The sequence below is a fragment of the Myripristis murdjan genome, chromosome 8 (genome assembly GCF_902150065.1).
Source record: "Myripristis murdjan chromosome 8, fMyrMur1.1, whole genome shotgun sequence".
NCBI classification, from domain to species: domain Eukaryota; kingdom Metazoa; phylum Chordata; class Actinopteri; order Holocentriformes; family Holocentridae; genus Myripristis; species Myripristis murdjan.
In genome coordinates this window covers 32,380,147-32,402,045 of record NC_043987.1, presented here as the reverse complement: position 1 = coordinate 32,402,045, position 21,899 = coordinate 32,380,147, and the positions used below count along the sequence as shown (strand labels likewise).

Genomic DNA, 21,899 nt, shown 5'->3' with positions numbered 1-21,899 from the left:
TTCTCCCAGGGAAAACTAATAATGACAATCCACCTGACCAGTTAAACCACATCTGTTATTTGGCATTCAGTGGCATGCTTCTTTTTTTTTTTTTTTTTTTTTTTTTTTAATGATGTATGGCAGATTAAAAATCAACATCCATATTCAAGGAAGAGAATTAGCCTATTACATATTAATTGACGGGGGCGCATAAGGGACCCGAATAGTCCAACAGGGGGCGCTGGTTGAGAAAAAGGTTGAGAACCACTGTTTTAGAATACTGTATTTAAAATACTCCTTTTTCAAGCTCAGGCAAGAATGCAAATTCTCTTCAGGAATTTTAGCCATTTCTAGTTTATCTTGATTTTTTTTTTTTTTTTGTAAGTTTCATTCATCAGTATGGCTTGTGACAGGGGAAGGAAATATGCTGTTAACTTGCTGCTTTACGTTTCTTTTATCAGGTAAACGTCACTGATATTAAACATTTCAATTTCACATCCAAAACAAATATTTGCGCTGTGCTGATTTTATGTAGTTTTGTCTGGCGTCTTTTCAAATCAAATGTGAAAAAATCAAAGTAGAGGCAGTTTTATCTCTTAATGACCTGATCTTTGGCATTGGGTGCAGAGATTCTACATGGCATTTTGTGACAAAAAGGGGGTGAACCTAGGAAAAATTGCAACAGAAACTCTTTCAACTTTTTTAGTCTCATAAATATGTTGGTTATAACATATCAAAAGTCCTAAGAAATCCCATTGGTGCAAAGTTTTGGAAATCACCTATTTATGACCACATATTACCAAAAAAACACTGTTTTTAACACACAGGGGAAAGGGGTTCAAAATTTTACTTTCAGATATCACTATAAAAATTCACAAGTTGATTACACACACAAAGACAAGAAAAAAAGTCTGTTACAAGTTCTTTGAATTATTCTGTTTACACATGCATATCACACATTATCTGATTTGATATGCGCTAATAAGGAATATAAGGAATAAATACCAGAAGAGACATTTAAACAGTGAATTAAAAGGTTACTATATATATATATAGTAACCTTGAATTAGTGAATTAAAAGGTTACTATATATATATATATAGAATATATATATATAATATAGATATGCATGTGTAAACAGAATAATTCAAAGAACTTGTAACTGACTTTTTTTCTTGTCTTTGTGTGTGTAATCAACTTGTGAATTTTTATAGTGATATCTGAAAGTAAAATTTTGAACCCCTTTCCCCTGTGTGTTAAAAACAGTGTTTTTTGGTAATATGTGGTCATAAATAGGTGATTTCCAAAACTTTGCACCAATGGGATTTCTTAGGACTTTTGATATGTTATAACCAACATATTTATGAGACTAAAAAAGTTGAAAGAGTTTCTGTTGCAATTTTTCCTAGGTCACTTTGCATAATGCCTATACTATTACGGTCGAGCCACATGTTAAGTGTGTGGTGTCTGTGGTGCTGACATTACAGCCACAGAACAGCAGGTGGCGGTATAGGGCATTCACAAGGCATTTTAACGTGATCCGCCAGTTTGGTCAGAGAGGAAGAAGTCAGGCTAGATCTAACATCAAGCTGTTTGCTCTTTGGTGAAATCCCACAATAATATTTTATTTCTGCAATGGAGGTCCCCGGACCGGACAGCGACTGGAGGAGCCCGCAGTTCCGCCAAAAAGTTGTGGCGCAAATGTGAGACTTTCTGATCCGTCCGTGCTTTCGCTTCTGCAACGGCGGCTGATTAAACTCGCTCATGTTAGCGTTAGCTTAGCATCGCATCCTAACTCATCCCTGCGGTCTGCGACGAAGCGTCAAAGTCCCAAGTTATGCTCGCTGATTCTGTAAAATCTGTGAAGTTAATATTAACATTAAACTGTCATATTTCCCTAAAGACTGTGCCGCGACTTTCCCTGTTGGACTTTATTTCGGGGCTAACGCTAATCAAGACAACATGCATGTATATCCCTGCCATGAGCTGAAGTGACGCTATTTTAAACGAGCCGATGGCTAACCGAGCTAGCTTTTGGTTGGTTTGGGTTTTGGTTTGGTTAGTTAACTGAACAAATCGGACATTTCTCTCATTCTGGCCAGAAGACAAACCGCAGTGTGAGTTTTAATCTGCTTTCTGACTGGCGCATCATTGCGGCTGCGGCTAGCTCGCTGAAGGCTAAAGTTAGCATGCTGGCTAACCCGGTGGCGCAGTGGAGAGCATTGACGCAGACGTCACGGAGCTCGAGCCTGAATACTCCTGCTGATAATAATAATAAATGTTAATACCTATGATGTTATATATGGTGAATTACTGTCGGTATTTGAGTCTATCTGCTAATGTATTCATCCGTCCAGATCACGCATGCATAGCCTTTTTTTTTTTTTTTTTTTTTTTTAATTTTCCTGTGCATTTTCAGTGAAGAGGCGATGAGGAAGGCAGGAACTCCACACACCAAGTCCAGCACTGATATGGAGAACCATGTGTATGTCAAAGCCAAATCAAGAGTAAGTACTATTAGTCCAGTCATTTTATGAAAAAACCGAGGACAAATTGCAAGAGAAGCAAACTCAACTGATTTTGTATCCTCAGTTTGTCCTGAGTGAGGGAAAAAAAGTCCCAAGAAATCCCATTGGTGGAAAGTTTTGAAAATCACCTCTATATGGCCACATATTACCAAAAAACACTGTTTTTAACACACAGGGGAAAGGGGTTCAAAATTTTACTTTCAGATATCACTATAAAAATTCATAAGATGATTACACACACAAAGACAAGAAAAAAAGTCAATTACAAGTTCTTTGAATTATTCTGTTTACACATGCATATCACACATTATCTGATTTGATATGCGCTAATAAGGAATATGAGGACTAAATGCCAGAACAGATATTTAAACAGTGGATTAAAAGGTTACTATATATATAGTAACCTTTTAATCCGCTGTTATATAGTAACCTTTTAATTCAAGGTTCCGATATATATAGTAACCTTTTAATTTACTGTTTAAATGTCTCTTCTGGCCTTTATTCCTTATATTCCTTATTAGCACATATCAAATCAGATAATGTGTGATATGCATGTGAAAACAGAATAATTCAAAGAACTTGTAACTGACTTTTTTTCTTGTCTTTATGTGTGTAATCATCTTGTGAATTTTTATAGTGATATCTGAAAGTAAAATTCTGAACCCCTTTCCCCTGTGTGTTAAAAACAGTGTTTTTGGTAATATGTGGTCATAAATAGGTGATTTTCAAAACTTTCCACCAATGGGATTTCTTGGGACTTTTTTTCCCTCACTCAGGACAAACTGAGGATACCAAATCAGTTGAGTTTGCTTCTCTTGCAATTTGTCCTAGGTTGACCCCAATTTTGGCCTAAAATTACTGGACTATATTGCGCACGGTTAGGGTGTACGCCAGGCGTTTTCATATTTCTAATTTGGAGTTAAGAGAAAACTCAATGAAAGATCTCAGTCATCTCTGCCACATGTGGTTGGTTGGGCCTGATGTGATGCGGTGTAATGACTAGCTAATAACAGTTGGTTTTCTCAGTAAGGTCATGATGTGTTGGCTTTTGCTGTTGTGAACCTGGTACTTTTTTTTTTCTTTTTTCTAGGAGGAATATTTGTCTCTGGTGGCAAGGCTGATCATTCATTTCAGAGACATCCGTAAGTATCTGACTCAAACGTGTATTTAAAACAGGGTGGGGAATTACTGCAGATATCTAAATTATGGCTTGTAAACTTGTGTACTTTACCAGGGGTGTTCAGTAGACACTCATTGCATTACTTCAAAGTATTTTTTTTGTCATGTCAAGTCATACCTGAAACTATTAGTGAAAGTGACACTGAAAGTGAAAGTGACACTTTGGGATTTATGAGCCACTGAACGATGGCTGAAAAAGCTGATTTCAGACCCTGTGTTTTTTTTCCTGGCAGTAATTTCAGAGTGTTGAGTTGTTACTGGTGCAGCTACTGATTTTTTTCCTCTAATTTACAGACAAGAAGGCACATGGAGGTCCAGGTAAGTAGATGTGGTATTTTATCTGTGTATGGTTTACTTTTTCTTTCATTTATTTTTCTTTGCTGTGTTCTGTCCACTACTAGACCTGTCCACTGCTAGACTCGTAGTGTTCATGATTTCTGCTGTGCATGTTTGAGCTACGTAATATTGTCTGTTGTCTACCCTTCTGCTAGATCCCATGAATGCCCTGACTAACCTGACAGGGGTTGGAGGGGGCCCAGGCGCCATGGGCATGGGGCCTCGCCCCACTGGTGCACCAGTGGGTGGCATGGGGGCCATGGGGCAGATGCAGATAGGCCAGCATGCCATGGCAGGGGTGGCTGGAAACCCACAAGCCAGTGAGTGTGTTTCCTCCATGTGGTGTTTGTTTGCCGTAAATGCGCCTCTTTCCAGACCGTTCACAGTGGATGCTGGCTGCGTTTGACCCGCATATTTTGGCATTGACATAATTTGCCTGTAAAAGAGCCGGGCCCACTTTCAGTCTCCGCTTCGGTCCGATAAGTATCTTTGAGACTTCGCCAGGACTCTGCTGAGTTGACCTGAAAGCTTCTAAGCTATTGGTTATCCTGTGTCTCTCTCCTTCCCGCTTCTGTGTAGTAGGAGGTCCAGGCCAGATGCAGATGCAGCAGATTGTGCAGCAGCAGCAACAACAACAGCAGCAGCAGTCCATCCAGTTCCAGCAGTTCCAGCAGGCACAGCAGCAGCAGAACGCCATGCAGCAGCAACAAAATGCCATGCAGCAGCAACAAAACGCCATGCAGCAGAACGCTGCCATCCAGCAGCAGTTCCAGGTGCAGCAGCAACTGAAGCTTCAGCAGCTGCAGCAGCAGCATCACCAGAACCAGCAGCTGCAGCAGCAACACCAGAACCAGCAGCAGCAACAGGCCCAGAACCAGCAACAGCAGAACCAGGTACTCATGAATCCCTCTCTGCATGGCTGTGTCTAGGCAAGAAGAAACTTAGCTGCTCTCGAGGAACCGTTAACCAAGTTGTAATTGTATTAAAAACCAAAGTGTTTTGACCATTGTAGCCTTATGTTATAATGTTGACTCTGCCAGGCTTTAGCTTTGGCTGTTCAAGCTTTTTCTGTTTTCCTCAGCAGTATAATAGGCTGCTCATTCCGCTTGTTCTCTTGGATTCATGCACCTCAGAGGAGCTGCAAGGTTGCACGTTCTTTTGTCCTTTGGATGTTGGGTACACACAAACAAGCCATGCCCAAACTGATGTTACAGCTGCTAAAGCAACTTTTGAAAATAGAGCAATATGACAGTTATTCTAAATCACCACGATTATTCATGCCCAGGAAGAATTCTAAAAATTGCTGTTATGTCCTTCATGGATTTTTCTTTAAAAACTTGCTTTACATTTGCAGATATTAACTTCTAAAATTATGCTAACCTGTTACAACTTCATGACATATTGTTGAATCATCACAAAACTTGGTAAACATGTTTAAATATGCTGTAGAAACATGTGTCACAACCATTATGAGTTCATCCCACAGGGAGTGACACAACCTGTATCTCCCAATCCAGTAGCTGAAATTGCATGACAGTTGGTTCACATGGACGTTGTTGTTGAAAGTAAACACGGCCTTTAACATCATTACCCTGTAACAGATTGGAAATCAAAGTGCACTGGAAAGGTAATTCAGATGTTTACCAGATTTCATGCAGTTTGGCCTGAAGGGAACGTGAGTGAAATTTCAAAATTGAAGAGGCCACACTTCATTAGAAGTAAAACCAAATGACAGGGACCTTTGTAATATGATCCTGCTGTCATTGCTCTAGAAATGTCTCTTGGACCATTAAAGTCCACTGTGACGGATTTCTGCCATTTAATTTGTTTGATTAACGTGAAAATCCAAAAATCTAACATCTTGTCCACTACAATGACTGATTATCACCAACATCAATTTCTGTGTCTCAAACTCACTCAGTTGTTGCCAGAGGCCTTAATCTTCACTGGGCTCACGATTTGATTTGATTACAATTCACCTGTCAGCGATTTGATTATCACATCCTCAATTTTCTATATTACTGCACATGGCTACTTTTCTATCAATCAATACAAGCAGTTAGATAAATCTAAACTCCCTTTTTATTTGGAAAGTGAAACTTTAGAATCAAGAAGCCTCCACACTTCTCCTTGTTCCCTGCACCTCTTTTATTCACCAAAGCTGTCCACTGTCCACCTCCTGTCTGCAGATGCATCCAGCGCGGCTCCAGCAGCAGCAGCAGCAGATCGTGCAGCTGCAGCTTCAGCAGCAGCACGCTCAGGCTCAGGCTCAGGCTCAGGCACAAGCTCAGGCTCAAGCTCAGGCTCAGGCTCAGGCTCAGGCCCAGGCTCAGGCTCAGGCCCAGTCCATCCAGCACATGGTGCAGCAGCAGCAGGTTCAAGCCCAGTCGCAGCCGCAGCCAGGCCAGATGCCCCCACACTCGCAGCAGCAGCAGCCCGGCATGGCGCCGCAGTCCCTGGCCGGACAGATGCCTCCTGCTCAGCACGTGTCCATCAGCTCCATCAGCCAGCAGCAGCAGCAGCACCTCAAGATCCAGGCCCTCCAGGTAAAGCAGAGAGGGGTGAGAAACGTTACGCTGTAGATGTACACGGATTACCTGAAAAAGCTGAGTAAGGTGAATTATTCTGTTACATTTTTCAAACCTGGAAAAGCCCGTGTAAATTGGGTAACCAAGGAACCTTTTCATGAATAATGGGCCTCGATCATCGTGATCAAGTCTGAGCATAAAACTGTTGTGTGGTCATTTCAGCGACAGGATCAGTATTTATCAGTTTCATCTTTGGTGTGTCAGTGAAATCAAACTCACATCTGGTCGGGGAGCGAGTCGATTTGGACATAATATTTCATCGATCCAGAGAAAATGCTTGAGTTGGATGTAGCTATTAATTTTCTCTCTTAGCGTGAGCAACATGAGGTGTGATCATCAATAATAATTTGTATCTGGTTTCAAGGTCCCATATTGTAGAAAAAGATCTTTTTTTTTTTTTTTTATTAGAAAGCAGGTGTAGGTGCCATATAAACATAAAGGGCCCTATCTTGCGCCAGACTCCCTAAACCCGCTATTTGCAGATTTAGGATTTAGGAAGAGGCGTTCCCCCGTAAAAGTTGCTATCTTGTGCACCTCCCGCTATCCGCAAAACACCTCTGCTACCCGCTATATTATGCATAGGCGTGTTTTGGGCGTTACGCCAGTTAAACCAATCAGTGTGCCAGGTGCCTTTAAGGGCAGGATGCGCTATCCTAAATCCTAAATCCTAAACCCGCGATGGAGAGAGGGAGGTAGATTTCCTCAAGGCTTCTACTGAGGCTAAAGCAAGTTGGCTTTATATACATATTATATATTATATTATAGGCGAGTTAATTCGGGAGGTGGAGCCACATGTGTCCAAGTGGACGTGTCACAAGGTCGTGCTGATTTGAGTAAAATCCCCGGGTCACACCACACACACACAAGAGGCAGAGGTGGAACTATGTGTAAACTAATTTATTGACAAGGTAGATTGGGCAAATAAAAAATATAGCACAGCTGCTGGCTTATGATAAAACAACAAAATGTGCTGGCGTAAGTGTCCAATTAAAACAGTCTTTCCTCTAAACAGTCTATATGAGTAATATACTCAGTCCATTCCGGCGGCGTCCCGGTATCAGTCCGACCATGTGCGTGGCGAGGCTCCGTCGGGGCGCGCATTGAAGCCGCCTGGGCGCGCTCTCGTAACAGCCCAAACTTTAGGGATAGCGGATAGCGGGTGGTCAGGACCATCCGCTATCCGCTTTCCCTAAAGTGTGTGCGCAAGATAGCAAGTTTAGGGATAGCGCATGAAACACGCCCGCGCACACACCTCCAGGCGCAAATGATGCAGTCGGCATAACGGATAGCGGGTAACGGGTGGCGCAAGATACCGTTTAGGGATAGCGGAAGTTCCTAAATCCGCAATTTGCGGGTAGCGGGTAGTGGCAGCGGATAGCGGGTGGCACAAGATAGGGCCCAAAGTATCAAAATGCTCAGTCCACGGAAAAATGCACACAGCCTATATTCAGAAACTTTTCCGTTGACTGAGCCGTTTGGACGTCTGTAACTTTATGTCACAACTAAATGCTCTTTTGCATATCTGGCCTCAGCACGGTCCAACAGCCCCACCTCGTACGTGGAAGAAAACACCAAGCAGTCATTCTGTCGCAGAGTTACAAAGCTACAAGAGAGAAGAAAATGTCGTGGAAACAATCCACAGTTATTGGATGACAAATATGAGTATCTGATATTGTACTTAAGTATCATAAGTACAGGTAAAAGCACTCTCTCTTTCTGTCTGTAATAATTTCCCTATAAAAATATATTCCAAGCTTTACTTGGCACTGCGACCTCTGTTATGCTGCAAACCAGGATACGCTTCCAAAATAAAACATCAAAAATAAAGAGATACTAAAGTCTGGTTTTCATCCGGGGGTTATATTGTCGATGACGGTCTAAATATTGTGTCAGTGACATTAATTATCAAATATGCTGCAGATCTATGCTGTGTTTAGGGGTGTAACGGTGCAGTAAACCCACAGTTCAGTTTGTGATTTGTGGTTTTGGGTCACAATTTTGGTTCGGTTTATTTTGTATGTTAGGGAGAAAAAAAAAAAATGTCACCATTTCCAGCGTTATCTGTGTTTTGTCTTATGTGCCAAAATAACTTTTTTTCATTCAGAGATTTGGGATAACAATATGAAATCAACAGATATTCTTTCACAGGTAAAAGTCTAGACTTACACTCTGCATAACAAACATTAAAATACTTTGAGTATATTGATTAATTCATCAGCTCAGTGTGTGGTTAGATGGCTCTCATACAGAGGATGTGATTGTAACGCTGCATTTTTTCAGGGTGTGTTGTCTGTTTTTTACAGTTCGGTTTTGCACCATATTGAATGGTTCTGTTTTTACAGTTCAGTAAAACTGTACATGACGTTTGCCAGTTCAGATCTGATGGGTCAGCTGCCAGCGTGCCACTGTCACCGGCCGTGAGGAAACACAGCGCTCCAGTAGTTCCTGCTTACACACCCCTCTGCTTGCATGCTTGCTTCCCTTGCGTGTCTGTGTGTGTTTGTGTACGTGTCTGCCCGCACACCTGGACATGTGGGTGCCTGTGTGTGTGTGTGTGTGTGTGTGTGTGTCCAGGCCAGGGCAGCCTTGCAGCAGCAGCAGCAGCAGCAGCAGGTCCAGCAGGCGCAGCAGGCAGCGCAGCAAGCCCAGCAGGCCGCAGCTCAGGCCCAGCTCGCAGCCGCAGCGGCCGTGCCCGGCCAGGTAAGGCTGCAGCCACCGCAAGCCCAGGTGTGTGTTTGTGTGTGTGTGCAGTGTGCATGTGTGCAGTGTAAGAAAGAAATTAAGCAATGCAATGATGTGTTCCATTTATCAGAATTCGTCAGTTTTTCCTTCTTTAGGTTGGTTCTTTTTTTTTTTTTTGGTTAGTTGGTTTGCTCAGGTGAGAACAAAATCATCTGAACTCTGAAAATGTCCTCAACAAGAGAACTGTGCTGAGAATGTAATGCAATGTAATGCAACCAACCAAAAACATGAGGCGTTATTGGTAAAAGAGACACATCTCTGTGCTGTGCCGTGATCAGAAATGCAGTGCTTTTCAGAAACCCACCTTTTCTAGAAGTAATTTTTTTTTTTTTGCAAAGTCCTTTTGCCTTTGCTTGGAGCAGAATCTCACTTGAGAAGTGCTCTGCTCTGTAGATGAACCTGCATAGGTGGATTTGTAATCACAACAGCCTGGTGGGAAAAACACTAGAAAAACAGTCCAGTGCATGAAGTGACAAGGAAAATGGTAATATGGAAATATGACAATATGACAATACAGTTGTCCCTCGCTATAACGCAGTTCACCTTTCGCAGCCTCGCAGTTTCGCAGATTTTTTTTTTAGTGCAATTTTGCATGCTTTTTTTTTTTTTTTTTTTTTTTTTTAAACAGCGCATTGTGTTCTGCATCCTGATTGGCTAAGGGACTGTAGACCATTGTCAATCAATCTCCTCCGTGCCGTGTCTCCTGTACAGTACAGAATGCGTTCATTCTATAATACTGGACTTATTTTTCTACGAAGGTTTGAACTTTGAGAGTTTAAACAAGAGAGAAAAGTGAGAAAGTGTATAAAGTGTGTAGTGAGGGGTTTTACAGCCTTAAAACATCTAGAATAATTGTAAAAAATAAAGCTGACTACTTCGCGGATTTCGCCTATTGCGGGTTATTTTTAGAACGTAACTCCCGCGATAAACGAGGGACCACTGTATATCGCTGATGGGGGAGGGGGTCTTTAGCTGATTGCACTACAGCAGTATCAGCTGTGATGAAAAATATTTACCTAAAGTTTTCACACAGATTTAATTTCCAGGATGTAAAACCAAATTTGGAGTGGAAATAACATCCTGAGCGTCAAACCTCCGTTCATTCAGTGTGAGAGTCTGACTGCAGCAGCCTTTTCTCTCTAAGGATAATAATAATAATGCAGCTCGCACAAGACTTTGTCAGGGTATAACTGCACCCTGGATGAGGGGAAAAATGAGCTTTTCTCTGTAGAATTGATGCCTTTTATAGTTTCAGTAAGTCCTGTTCCTCCCATGCATGTACAGCATGGTTCATACTGTGAACACCAGCCATTTATGAAATTGGTCTGAAATTTGGTTTGTCGGTTTATGGTCTGTTATTAAAAAAACATACCAGGTGGTTTATATTAACACCCTGACCCCAAACCCGCCGGCGGAATAGAAAGACATGTATTTTTTAAAAAATCGCCAAAATTCAACCGTTTATCAGAGCTGGAAGCTTGAAAAACCTATTTTTTCGTCGGAATTTGAATTTTCCGACAGTCCCTGAATGCAACATGTCCAACTTCCGTTTAGCGGTAGAAAAAAGGACGACACTAAGCCTAAAAAAGTGATTTTTCATTCGAATCATTTTATTATACATGCTTCATTCAACAATTCGCCAAAAAATAGTCGTTTACTCAATCCAGATCATTCAAAAAACAGAAAATTCTGCGGTCTTCAGCGGATCTGAGACATCTGGATTGATTCAGGTGAGCCCAACAGTCGCGTGACAAAAATTCACTGAATTTCAGTGTGTAGGCAGCAGCAGTAACATGGAAGGGCACAAGGCAGTAAAAACGCCTAAGTTTATACAGGTTGGAAAAATGTTAATATTTCAGGAAATAAATCATGTGAAGCCCTACTTTTTTTTCCTGGATCAGTGACACTTGTGGGCACAGTCCTGTTCCTCCCATGCATGTACAGCACGTTCATACTGTGAACACTGCAGCCGCATGCCCGCTCACTCTGCCTCTGTGTCAAACCCCGTCATCAACCCATCCTGAGTAAGCTGTGCAGAAAGAGGCGTCTGATGATGTCAGATGAGGAAGCTCTTGTTTTCATTCAGATGCAAAAGGGGGCTTGGTGCTGAGGAACATTTTTTTTTACTCAGTGTATACCATTTGGTGGCCACTTCTGTCTCAAGGCTGCTACACAAGTGCATACAGTTTTAGCACGAGCCGCCCCGATGGAAGCAGTCTTGGTGTGTTGTATCTGTTGAATGGCACAGGATGTTAGTGAGTATCTGCTCTGTGTGTCTCTTCACTGTTGACATGCAGGCATCAGAAATAAGTGAGATGTCTCCAAGCTTCAGATTCTTTTGGTTCTTGTGATGAGAGTTGGGGTGCGTTTTTATGGGTGTTTGAACTAATTTGAACCAACGGCATGTCAGTACAAACTCTTTTGAACTACACGTTGAATTAAATGTTGCGTAGAACGTCATTAACTCGCAGCGTGAATCATGCTTCTGTTTTAACAAACGGAAAGTATGCCAAGCAACCGTTGGTTAACAACCAGTATGAATTATTAGAACCAGTATTGGACTCCACACCCAGTTCTGGTTGCTGGCTACGACGGGACGTGCGATGCGTCCCCTCCTCTCTGCAGACATCACCTGTCAACCATGTGCCGTTTCCACCCTGGGGAGTGAGCTTTGCCTAACTGCCATGTCTGACCCTTCATATTGATGCTGAAAGTGTGTGTGTGTGTGTGCGCTGCGGTGCATGCCGGCCTCGTCCCCGCCTCGTCACTCTGCATTTCCTCTTATTTTTTTGCTCGTGACATGTCCTGTTGTTGTGTCCCCTCTGTCCTGCTTTAAGATGATGATCCGGCCTGGGATTCCACCCCGGCTGCCCCGCGCCGCCCTGAACCCCGCCATCCCACCTCCAAACCCTGCTGCGCTGGGAGGACAGCAGATGACGCAGGTATTTACCCCCCCTGCTTGGCTGGAGGAAGCTCTCCTCCTCCTCCTCTGACCCCTGACCTGTGACCCGGCGCTGCCAGGGGAAGCCATGGTGCCGCCCATCATCTTCCCCGCCTGCTGTTCGCCCCCACAGCCCCCCCCATTTGTCCATGGTGTGCTTCTGTGTGCTCCCCCTCCTCCCAGCTTCCACCCCCACCTCAGCCCACCCACTTTCCTTTTTGACAAACCTTTTGCTTTTTGTTTTTTGTTTTTTTTTTTTTTGGTTTTTGCTAAGCTGACTGCAGTGAGGGGAAACGGACAGGCAGCAGTGGCTGATTGTGGTTGATTTGATTTGTGATCCAGTCTGCAATGAATACATTTTTATTATTTTGTAAATTTTTTTTTTTTTTACTTTTACATCCCAATCTGTCATACTAGCCGTAAGACTGAGGACCTGCAGTGAAAAGGAGGTAACCTCTGGAGCTGTATGCACAACATCTGACGCTCTAAATCAGGCGTTCTCAGAGTGCGACCCTCAGAAACGCGACGAGTTCAGGTGACATGATGACATGCATGCATTCTGTCAAAAAGAGTGAGATCCCCCCCACACACACTCCAAATCAGCCTGGTCTTGGTGACACTGGAAAGTAAGGGACTTTCGGCCGGGTCATGGTTACACTGGTGAAAGTACAGAATTTTCCATCAGCAGTGTCAATATAAAATATGAAGTAAACAGGGTCTGAGATATGAACAGATACAGTGATTACTGCTATGCTATAAAGAGTAAAGATGTTGATTTATAACAGTGTTTAAAGATTGATCATAATTAATATACATGACAATAAACAGGAATAAGGACAGATATTTGGTCCAGTTCCATTACAGTTGTAAACCAACCAACATCACATGGTACTTTGCCTGTAAGAATGGACAAAGAGCAGACAAACGTCCAGACCAGTGTTTATATTATAGATGCACCGATAAGGGTGTTTTTTTTTTTTTTTTTTTGAGGCCAATAACAGGGTGTCCTGTACTTAAAAAGTCAGTATTTCCACACAAACATGTTTTCTAATTTCATTTATCCACCTTTTAATTTGTTTTTGTCAGAAATTGTGATGCTCCTCTGCATTAAATTCAACTTGTCTGATGTTTACAAAAAAAAAAAAAAAAAAACTCTAAAGCTGTGGCTGAACCCAATCCTTTTTCTTTATATTGGCATGCAACTCTCACCTGATGGGGAAAAATGCCTGTTGCAGATTAATCACTTCATACTTACTCTCATACTCGCTGATACCTGTAGACACCCTGAATGACAATATCCAAAACCACCACGCCCATAACTGGCAGGCCTATGACAGGTTCAGGTGTCAGATTGGTTCAGCTTTCAGACAGGCCTTTAGGTAATTAAGTGTTATTTAAACAAAAGACCAAGCTTGTGTTACTAGAGTTAATAAGGGACACATTTCTAGAAAAAATATCTGCAGTAAAAATAATACTGGACGGATATGACATCACTTTTCAATTTAAAGCTGATAAAACCAGCCGTTTATGAAATGGTTCTGAAATTTGGTTTGTTTGTTTGTTTATGGTCTGTTATTAAAAAAAAAAACCATACCAGGTGGTTTATATTAAAATAAAAAAAATGCCTGATGAATTTTGTTATCCGTCAGTCAGTGCCGCTGGTCTGGAGGCAGAAAGTGAGTTCTCCTCCCTTCCCCCTCGCAGGTGCAGCAGCATCAGATGATGTCATCGCCCTCACCTGTGCAGGTCCAGACGCCGCAGCCGATGCCTCCCCCGCCTCAGCCGTCGCCACAGCCGCCGTCGTCCCAGCCCAACTCAGCCAGGTAAAGGGCTCGCGGTGAATCAAACGTGACAGCGTCTTTGATTGAACACCTCAATATTGATAATGTAGGGATGCATAAACAATCATGAGTCATGTGGTTATGATGATCAAGCAGGTAGAGGCAAATAAGAAAAAACAGCGACAACAGTCTGATAAGTTGAGAAAATTGCGTCCCTTTACTGTAATGCAGCCTCTAAATCCAGGAAAAGACAACACACATGCCTCTATATCACCGCCATATCCAAAATTCCAGATTATATCTAGCATCATATCACTGTGTCAACATGATAATGGTGTTTTGTCTAGTCCCGCTCTGAAGCAGCACTTCCTCTGGTACATAATGATTCTGACACGTTTCTTTCCAAAAAGGTATAAAATTGTTTTGCTGCCTGAATTCTTCAGTTTTCACTTGTAAAAACTCAAAACCGCATCCAAAGGTCTTACAGTGAATTCCGACTTGACTTAGTGACTCGCATGAACTTTATTTTCATGCTATCAGTAAATATTTTATTTTATTTTGTTTTGTCTTTTTCCTTTTCCCATTTTGGGATGAAATGCACCTTTAGCCCTCCAAAAACATGATTTGTGAGCATCAGACCTATATCGAATTGTATTTCAGTGGTACATTGTTATTAGTTATATTCAGTGTTGTAAATTTCTGGTGGTTTGTGTTGTCGCACTAATTTTCAGTGGACTGAATTTGAAATGTGCTGTTTCCTCTCTGCTCAGCTCTGGCCCAACTCCCTCGCCGGGTGGTTTCCAGCCAAGCCCCTCCCCCCAGCCGTCACAGAGCCCCGCCACCGCCCGCACCCCCCAGAATTACGGGGTCCCCTCACCTGGACCCCTTAACACCCCAGGTACACACACATCAGCACTTACCAACTTACAGGTAGACGCAGGTGCTTACAGGATAGACAGAGAGATAGAGGCAGTGTGATGCTTTGGATGAAAGCGCTATCTGAGCCTTTTATCGTTGAACAAACTCTCCTCAAAACCTGCCACCTCTACGGGTTGTTTACACAGGAACAAACAAAATCCCGTCCTCTTCGTTGGTAGTTGGTCTTCCCCAGCGATTTTCAAGGATTCAAGGAACTTTATTGTCATACCAGCTCACATTTACATGTTAGTGGTATGAAATTAGAACTCAGGTCCCAGTGTAAGCCTAAATAAATAAATAAAGCAAGGCCAAAAAAAAAAGAAATGTAAATATAAAATATTAAAATATATAAAAACAGTATACAGTGGTCCCTCGTTTATCGCGGGAGTTATGTTCTAAAAATAACCTGCAATAGGCGAAATCCGCGAAGTAGTCCGCTTTATTTTTTACAATTATTCTAGATGTTTTAAGGCTGTAAAACCCCTCACTACACACTTTATACACTTTTCTCAGACAGGCGTTAACATTTTCTCACTTTTCTCTCTTGTTTAAACTCTCAAAGTTCAAACCTTCGCAGAAAAATAAGTCCAGTATTATAGAATGAAAGCATTCTGTACTGTACAGGAGACACGGCACGGAGGAGATTGATTGACAATGGTCTACAGTCCCTTAGTCAATCAGGACGCAGAGCACAATGCGCTGTTTAAAAAAAAAAAAAATAAAAAAAAAAATCCGCAAAACTGCGAGGCCGCGAAAGGTGAACCGCGTTATAGCGAGGGACAACTGTATATAAATTATAAACAATATGTATAAATATAAAAAGTATGTATAAACTATAAACAGTATATGTAAATAAATATAAACAGCCTATATAAGTGTAAACAGTGTATCTATATAATATAAAGTGTGAATGAATAGAGAATAAGCAGCATATAAATGGACCAAGTGACAGAACCCGACGCCCGGTACTGGGATTCAGGAACTGTTAGACTTGATTCATTTAGTGCCCCAAACAGAAACACATTGCACTACACATTTTCAGCTGCACATTTTGTTGGACAGGAAAAGGAGTCGCTTGCACACGCATTCCTTCACAAGACACAACTTGAGAGATGTAGTGTGCACCACTTTGTGTTGTCTTTTTCCTCTTTTAACGTGTGAGAGGGTGCTGAGGTGGGCTCAGGTAAGATGCTGAATCCCTGCTGACTTGCAGTGTGTCATGTTGTGGTTGTTGCTGTCGTCCTGCAGGTAACCCCAGTTCAGTGATGAGTCCGGCGGGGGCGACGTCTCTGGAGGACCAGCAGTACATGGAGAAACTCAAGCAGCTTTCCAAATACATTGAACCCCTGCGCAGGATGATCAACAAGATCGACAAAAACGAAGGTAAGCTCCTGCCCAACCTGATGGCAGGAGGCTGAACATAAAGTAACCAGAAAAACTCTTCAACACGCATACATATGCATTTTAAGCATCATTTAACTGGTCAAAAACATGATTTGGTCTTCATAATTCGTTCCCGGTGGTGTGCGGCAACTTGCTAAACTTTAAAAGACACAAATTAGAAGTTTGGATACATTTTGACACTTTTCTGACAAATTTCAATTCAGCGTTTGCTTTCCTTATATTTTTTGTTTCCCGGCAGGCAGAGTTCTTTTCTAAAATGAAATATTCATTCATCATTTAGCATCGATAACTAATATACGATCCAGGCTGTAAAGTTGGTATCTAGTGAGAAAAAGACAAAGTTTCCTGTTATTTTAAAAAGTGCCATCATCTGTTGTGAGTTTGGGCCGTCAGTCATTTTCACGTGACCCTCTCACGTTTTCTTAGATCCCACTTTCTTAATGTTACTTTTTTCCTCACATACTGGGTCTCATTTCTGCTGTTTGGACTCTTCATTTTCTAATTGTACTTTATATATTTTTATCAGACAGGAAGAAGGACCTCAGCAAGATGAAAAGTCTACTGAACATCCTCACAGATCCTAATACAAGGTGATACACAACTGTGTGTGTGTGTGTGTGTGTGTGTGTGCACAACTAATTGAAGTTGTGTTGAAATCTTAATATGTATAAGTGCAATATCCAAATCATGTCAGTTATGATTTTTTTGATAAATGTGACACTTTTCCATTATAAATGAAGTACAGTTGTCCCTCGCTATAACGCGGTTCACCTTTCGCGGTCTCGCAGTTTCGCAATTTTGCATGCTTTTTTTTTTTCTTTTTTTTACTGGACTTATTTTTCTACGAAGGTTTGAACTTTGAGAGTTTAAACAAGAGAGAAAAGTGAGAAAATGTTAATGCCTGTCTGAGAAAAGTGTATAAAGTGTGTAGTGAGGGGTTTTACAGCCTTAAAATATCTATAATAATTTTAAAAAATTAAAGCTGACTACTTCGCGGATTTCACCTATTGCGGGTTATTTTTAGAACGCAACTCCCGCGATAAACGAGGGACCACTGTACTGGGGATCGACAGAGGTGCCCTGCCCTACACATGATTTCCTCCAGACATAAAACAATATGACTGCAATAAATCACGTCATTCTCATTTCTCAGCGCCAGTTTGCAGTGTGTTCATGTCCTGTTTGTGTGTGTGTGTCTGTGTGTGTGTGTGTGTCTCAGGTGTCCCCTGAAGACGCTGCAGAAGTGTGAAATCGCTTTGGAGAAGCTGAAGAACGACATGGCCGTGGTGAGTCGAGCTTCAGCGGCCGCACACACACACACACACACTCCGTGTTGTTTGTTTTTTTTTTTTTTTTAAAGAACGTTTTTTTTTTTAAAGAGCCTCAGAGGGTCAGATCTTCTGTCCTTGTTGATCACTGTCAGGGCAGCCGCTGAGGCCCCGGCTGAGTTTGTGCCAGTCGACCAGATGAATATCAGACTGAGAGTTCACGTTACAATATGACAGCAGCTAAACTTGAAACGATGATGACATTTATGCCTCGCTCTGTTTCCCCTGCAGTAATTAGGATTAAACTGAACAGCAGAGCCGCACTCTTATGAATGCTCGCTGTTTTTATATATGAGTTTCACTTTCATCTTTGCCTGACTGATCCCTCTGTGTTCCCGCTTGTGATTCTCATCAGCAAAACCTCTTAGCTCACTGGGAGGGCTGAGCGATATGGACAAGATCCCATAACACGAGCTTGATATCGATGTTATGATGGTATCGATGGTGCGTTCATAAGACATTTTCGCAAGAGGTGTTCAATAAACAGTCATGACTAATGTGCATATGACGACTCAGCAGGAAGTGGCAAACAATAGCCCAGTGTAACGAGTTTAGAAGATTGCATCACTTTACTGTAATCCAGCCTTTAAAACCAGGAAAAGACAACACTTAACACGTATCATCATCTCCAAAATCTCAGATCAGATGTAGTCTGATGTAATAAAAACGATGTATGGCCCAATCCTACTTCCTGGCTCCCACGTTATTGTCCATTATGCGGGGTGTATTGCTGTTTTTGAAAGATGCTGTTTAAATTTTATGATGATGATGATGAGATGAAGCATTAATCTGGCGTCTTCCTGTGTCGCAGCCCACGCCGCCCCCCCCTCCCGTGCCCACCAAGCAGCAGTATCTGTGTCAGCCGCTGCTGGACGCCGTCATGGCCAACATCCGCTCTCCAGTCTTCAACCATTCCCTCTACCGCACCTTTGCTCCCGCCATGACCGCCATCCACGGACCGCCCATCACGTAGGTTCAGCTTCAACTTGCCATCTCACAAAGCTGCCGACCAGTGTGGCGGAGACAAACTGATAATCTGCCAAAAACTAGAAAACTTGTGGTCAGAGGTGGAAAAAGTACAGAAATCCTTCAGTTAAATAAAATTAGCAGAAGCCTAATAGAAGTCCTGCATTCAGAATTTTGAGAGAATCAAATTAAAATGAACAGTAAAAGAAGTTCATTGTGAAGAACGGCTGCTTTCAGAGAGTTAAGTTACTGATGCATTAATCATGAAGGAATATTTTAACATCTGAGCTCTAACCGCTCCATAATCCCATCAGCTTGTTTACACCCCAACACTTGATGAATGACACAAGATTGAATGTGGAGCATTCTGGTGTTGATTTCCCACGATGCTTTGCCTCCCCAGGGGTCCCAACATCAGCGGCAGGAAGAGGAGGCACGAGGACGACGACCGGCAGACCATCCCCAACATCCTGCAGGGCGAGGTGGCCCGGCTCGACGTCAAGTTCCTGGTCAACCTGGACCCGACCTGCTGCAGCAACAACGGCACCGTGCACCTCGTCTGCAAGCTGGGTACGCCCCCCGTCCGCACACACCTGACATCACCGTGTCAAACCGGGGTCCGGGGACCAACAGGGGGCCTTGAGACGGTGGCAGGGGGTCCCCAACAAATGGAGAAATAGATTTAGTCAAATCTAATGACATCTTCTTGAAGTGACATCAGTGAATAAATACACATAAAGATCATAATATGGTGATCCTATTCTGATCAGTTTGGTTGTACCACATTTTGTCTAAACTTTGCAAAATTTTCTCTCTCACATTTGAGGAGATTTTCTCGTCTTTCTCGAAATAATTATCCAAAATCCAATTTCTTGAAATGCTCTTGCCTACATTCGAAAGCAGCATTTCGCGTCATATTTTCAGATTTTAGATCACAAGAGCACCTAGATAGATAGATAGATAGATAGATAGATAGATAGATAGATAGATAGGTATACCTTATTGATCCCAAACTGGGAAATTCACACGTTACAGCAGCATCATCAATAAAAACATAAAATAAAACAAAAATAAATAAATAAATAAAAAATTACCATTAAAATTAAAAGTATATACAATAGAGACTAAATATGCAAAATATATACTCTAAAGACAAAGAGGGCTAAGTATATACAATAAAGTAGCCAGTAGCTAGGAGTGTCGTGAAGTGAAAAAACAAACAAAAAAAAAAAATCACTGTTTGTTGTTTTGATACAGGCTCTGAAACTTAGTGAACATAATTCCTTGTGTTTTGTTTTATTTTATTTAAAAAACATGGCTATAGCCTGTAGATTTAGATATAAATTTTAGGTGACTGGTCCAAAAAAATCAGCCTTAAATTTCATTAAACTGGCTTTTTAAAAGCATAAACTGTAGCTCTCTGACACCTGTAGAGCCCCTCATTAAGAGATTTTAGAACAAAGTGAGCTTTTAACGCCAGCTGCTGTATTTCAGAACATCTCGACATGTTGGGTGAACGAGCCGATGTGCTGAGGCCGTGCACCCGAGTCGCATCACGATGCTCTGATCATGTTAACCTGGAGGCTGTTGGTGGGTTTTTCTTGCAGACGATAAAAACCTGCCGAGCGTCCCCCCGCTGCAGCTCAGCGTCCCTGCAGATTATCCCGACCAGAGCCCCTACTGGGCCGACGACGAGGAACAGTACAGTAAGAAATACTTCTAAAAATAATATGTTATGCTATCGGTCGCTGTGGACAAAATTTTCTTTTTTCACTCATGTCACAGTATTTTCTTTCTTTCTTTTGTTTGCTACTGATCTGAGGGACTACTTGGCTTTCAGTGAAGTTTTCAATGATGTTTAAAGAAAAGGGGGGGAAAAGCTACATTATTACTTAGTAATTACATGAAGTACTTATCGAACTTAAAGGAAAAACAAACTCATGTTTATTCATGGTAATTCAACATTTCAGTGAGGGAAAGGTTTGCTGTTTGGATGCTGTTGTTCTTTTTTTTTTTTTTTTTATCAGGTAACGTCTGTCTCCTCAGATAGATCTGTGACTGATGAGGCGTTCAAGTTCAGGCTCTTTGAACAAAACAGGCTCATGGCGGCTGAATGGATCATCAGAGGCCAATATCACATAATTCATTAAGTATTCAGTCATAATCATAATTATTCAAACGGGTGTTCTCGTCCTCGTCAGGTGCCAACAACTTCCTGCAGACGGTTCACAAGAACATGACGTCCAAGCTGCTGCAGCTTCCTGACAAACACTCTGTGACGGAGCTGCTGAACACGTGGGCTCAGAGCGTCCGGCAGGCCTGCCTGTCTGCGGCGTGACGCCCGCAGACCCCCCGGCCGCGCCCCCCTCCGACTCCACGCCTCTTTCACACGCCTTACAAGCATCTCTAGCGGCTGTAGTAGCGCCGCTCTCCGTGCATCAGTGTAACGCAGCTTCGGCTCCATATCTCGTGACGATATTATTTTTCATCTTTCTGGCTGAGCTACAAGATTTCCTCCGTTTTGCAGAAGCAGTGGACACGTCCGGGCACAGGAAAGGGAGAATGAAATGTTTGGATTGCATTTTGGAGGTGGGGAAAAATCATCATCCAGGTCAGATTAGGGGGTGTTTTAAAATTGATGTGTCCTTCTGCAAATGAAGGATTTTTAATTTTCAAGCCCCAAAGTTCTTGGATTATTTTTTTTATAATGCCATAACCAAACAGTCAAGATCGTAGTGTTCGCCCTCTGTCTTTTGATTGCAAAATGAACCCACGGTTGAGGTTTCCTTTTTTCCCCAAAGCCAACACGTGACAAAAAAAACAGAAATGGACATTATGATGCATTCCAGCTTTTGTAGCTCAGCCAGAAAGTGAGCATGCAGTTTCGCCTTGACTTCATCAGAGACTCTCCGGGTTACATGTCAGTGCACCATCTTTCGAAATGTCAACCAAAAAAAAAAAAACAAAAAAAAAAACAAAAAAAAACCTTGAATACATCAGATCTACTGTGCTTACATGCAGTGTCCATTTTAAACCACCAGGTGGCAGAGGTGTATGGGCTGACCTCAGGTGTGTCTGAATGAGGAGGGAACATTTGTACCCTTGGGTTTGTCAAAGCTTTGAAGCATGTGTGTGTGTGTGTGTGTGTGTGTGTGTGTATATATATACTGTCCCTTTTTCCATTCTGAATAAATAATTTTCCTGTTGAC

The 21,899-nt window shown here is 42.2% G+C and overlaps 1 protein-coding gene across 2 annotated transcripts; it reads left to right on the top strand.

Annotated features, from left to right (window-relative positions):
• Positions 1 to 1,521: 1,521 nt before the first annotated feature.
• On the top strand, positions 1,522 to 21,706 carry med15 (mediator complex subunit 15). 2 transcript variants are annotated; one of them, XM_030058369.1, is made up of 18 exons: positions 1,522 to 1,682; positions 2,399 to 2,486; positions 3,598 to 3,649; positions 3,981 to 4,004; positions 4,178 to 4,342; positions 4,602 to 4,915; positions 6,212 to 6,568; positions 9,185 to 9,337; positions 12,190 to 12,294; positions 13,998 to 14,116; positions 14,845 to 14,972; positions 16,241 to 16,375; positions 16,923 to 16,986; positions 17,616 to 17,682; positions 18,536 to 18,693; positions 19,094 to 19,260; positions 20,298 to 20,396; positions 20,892 to 21,706. In XM_030058369.1, the coding sequence occupies exons 1-18, from the start codon at positions 1,615 to 1,617 to the stop codon at positions 21,026 to 21,028; spliced, it is 2,400 nt and encodes a 799-aa protein (XP_029914229.1). In that variant the 5' UTR covers positions 1,522 to 1,614; the 3' UTR covers positions 21,029 to 21,706. The 2 variants fall into 2 exon arrangements, with proteins under 2 accessions (XP_029914229.1, XP_029914230.1); XM_030058370.1 differs by having other exon boundaries at positions 9,185 to 9,310; positions 20,892 to 21,028.
• The last annotated feature ends 193 nt before the right edge of the window (positions 21,707 to 21,899 follow it).

Coding starts and splice junctions, on each gene's coding strand:
- med15 (XM_030058369.1), top strand. CDS start 1,615: ATGGAGGTCCCCGGACCGGACAGCGACTGGAGGAGCCCGCAGTTCCGC. Junction 2,487..3,597: donor ATGTCAAAGCCAAATCAAGA/GTAAGTACTATT, acceptor TCTTTTTTCTAG/GAGGAATATTTGTCTCTGGT. Junction 4,005..4,177: donor GAAGGCACATGGAGGTCCAG/GTAAGTAGATGT, acceptor CCCTTCTGCTAG/ATCCCATGAATGCCCTGACT.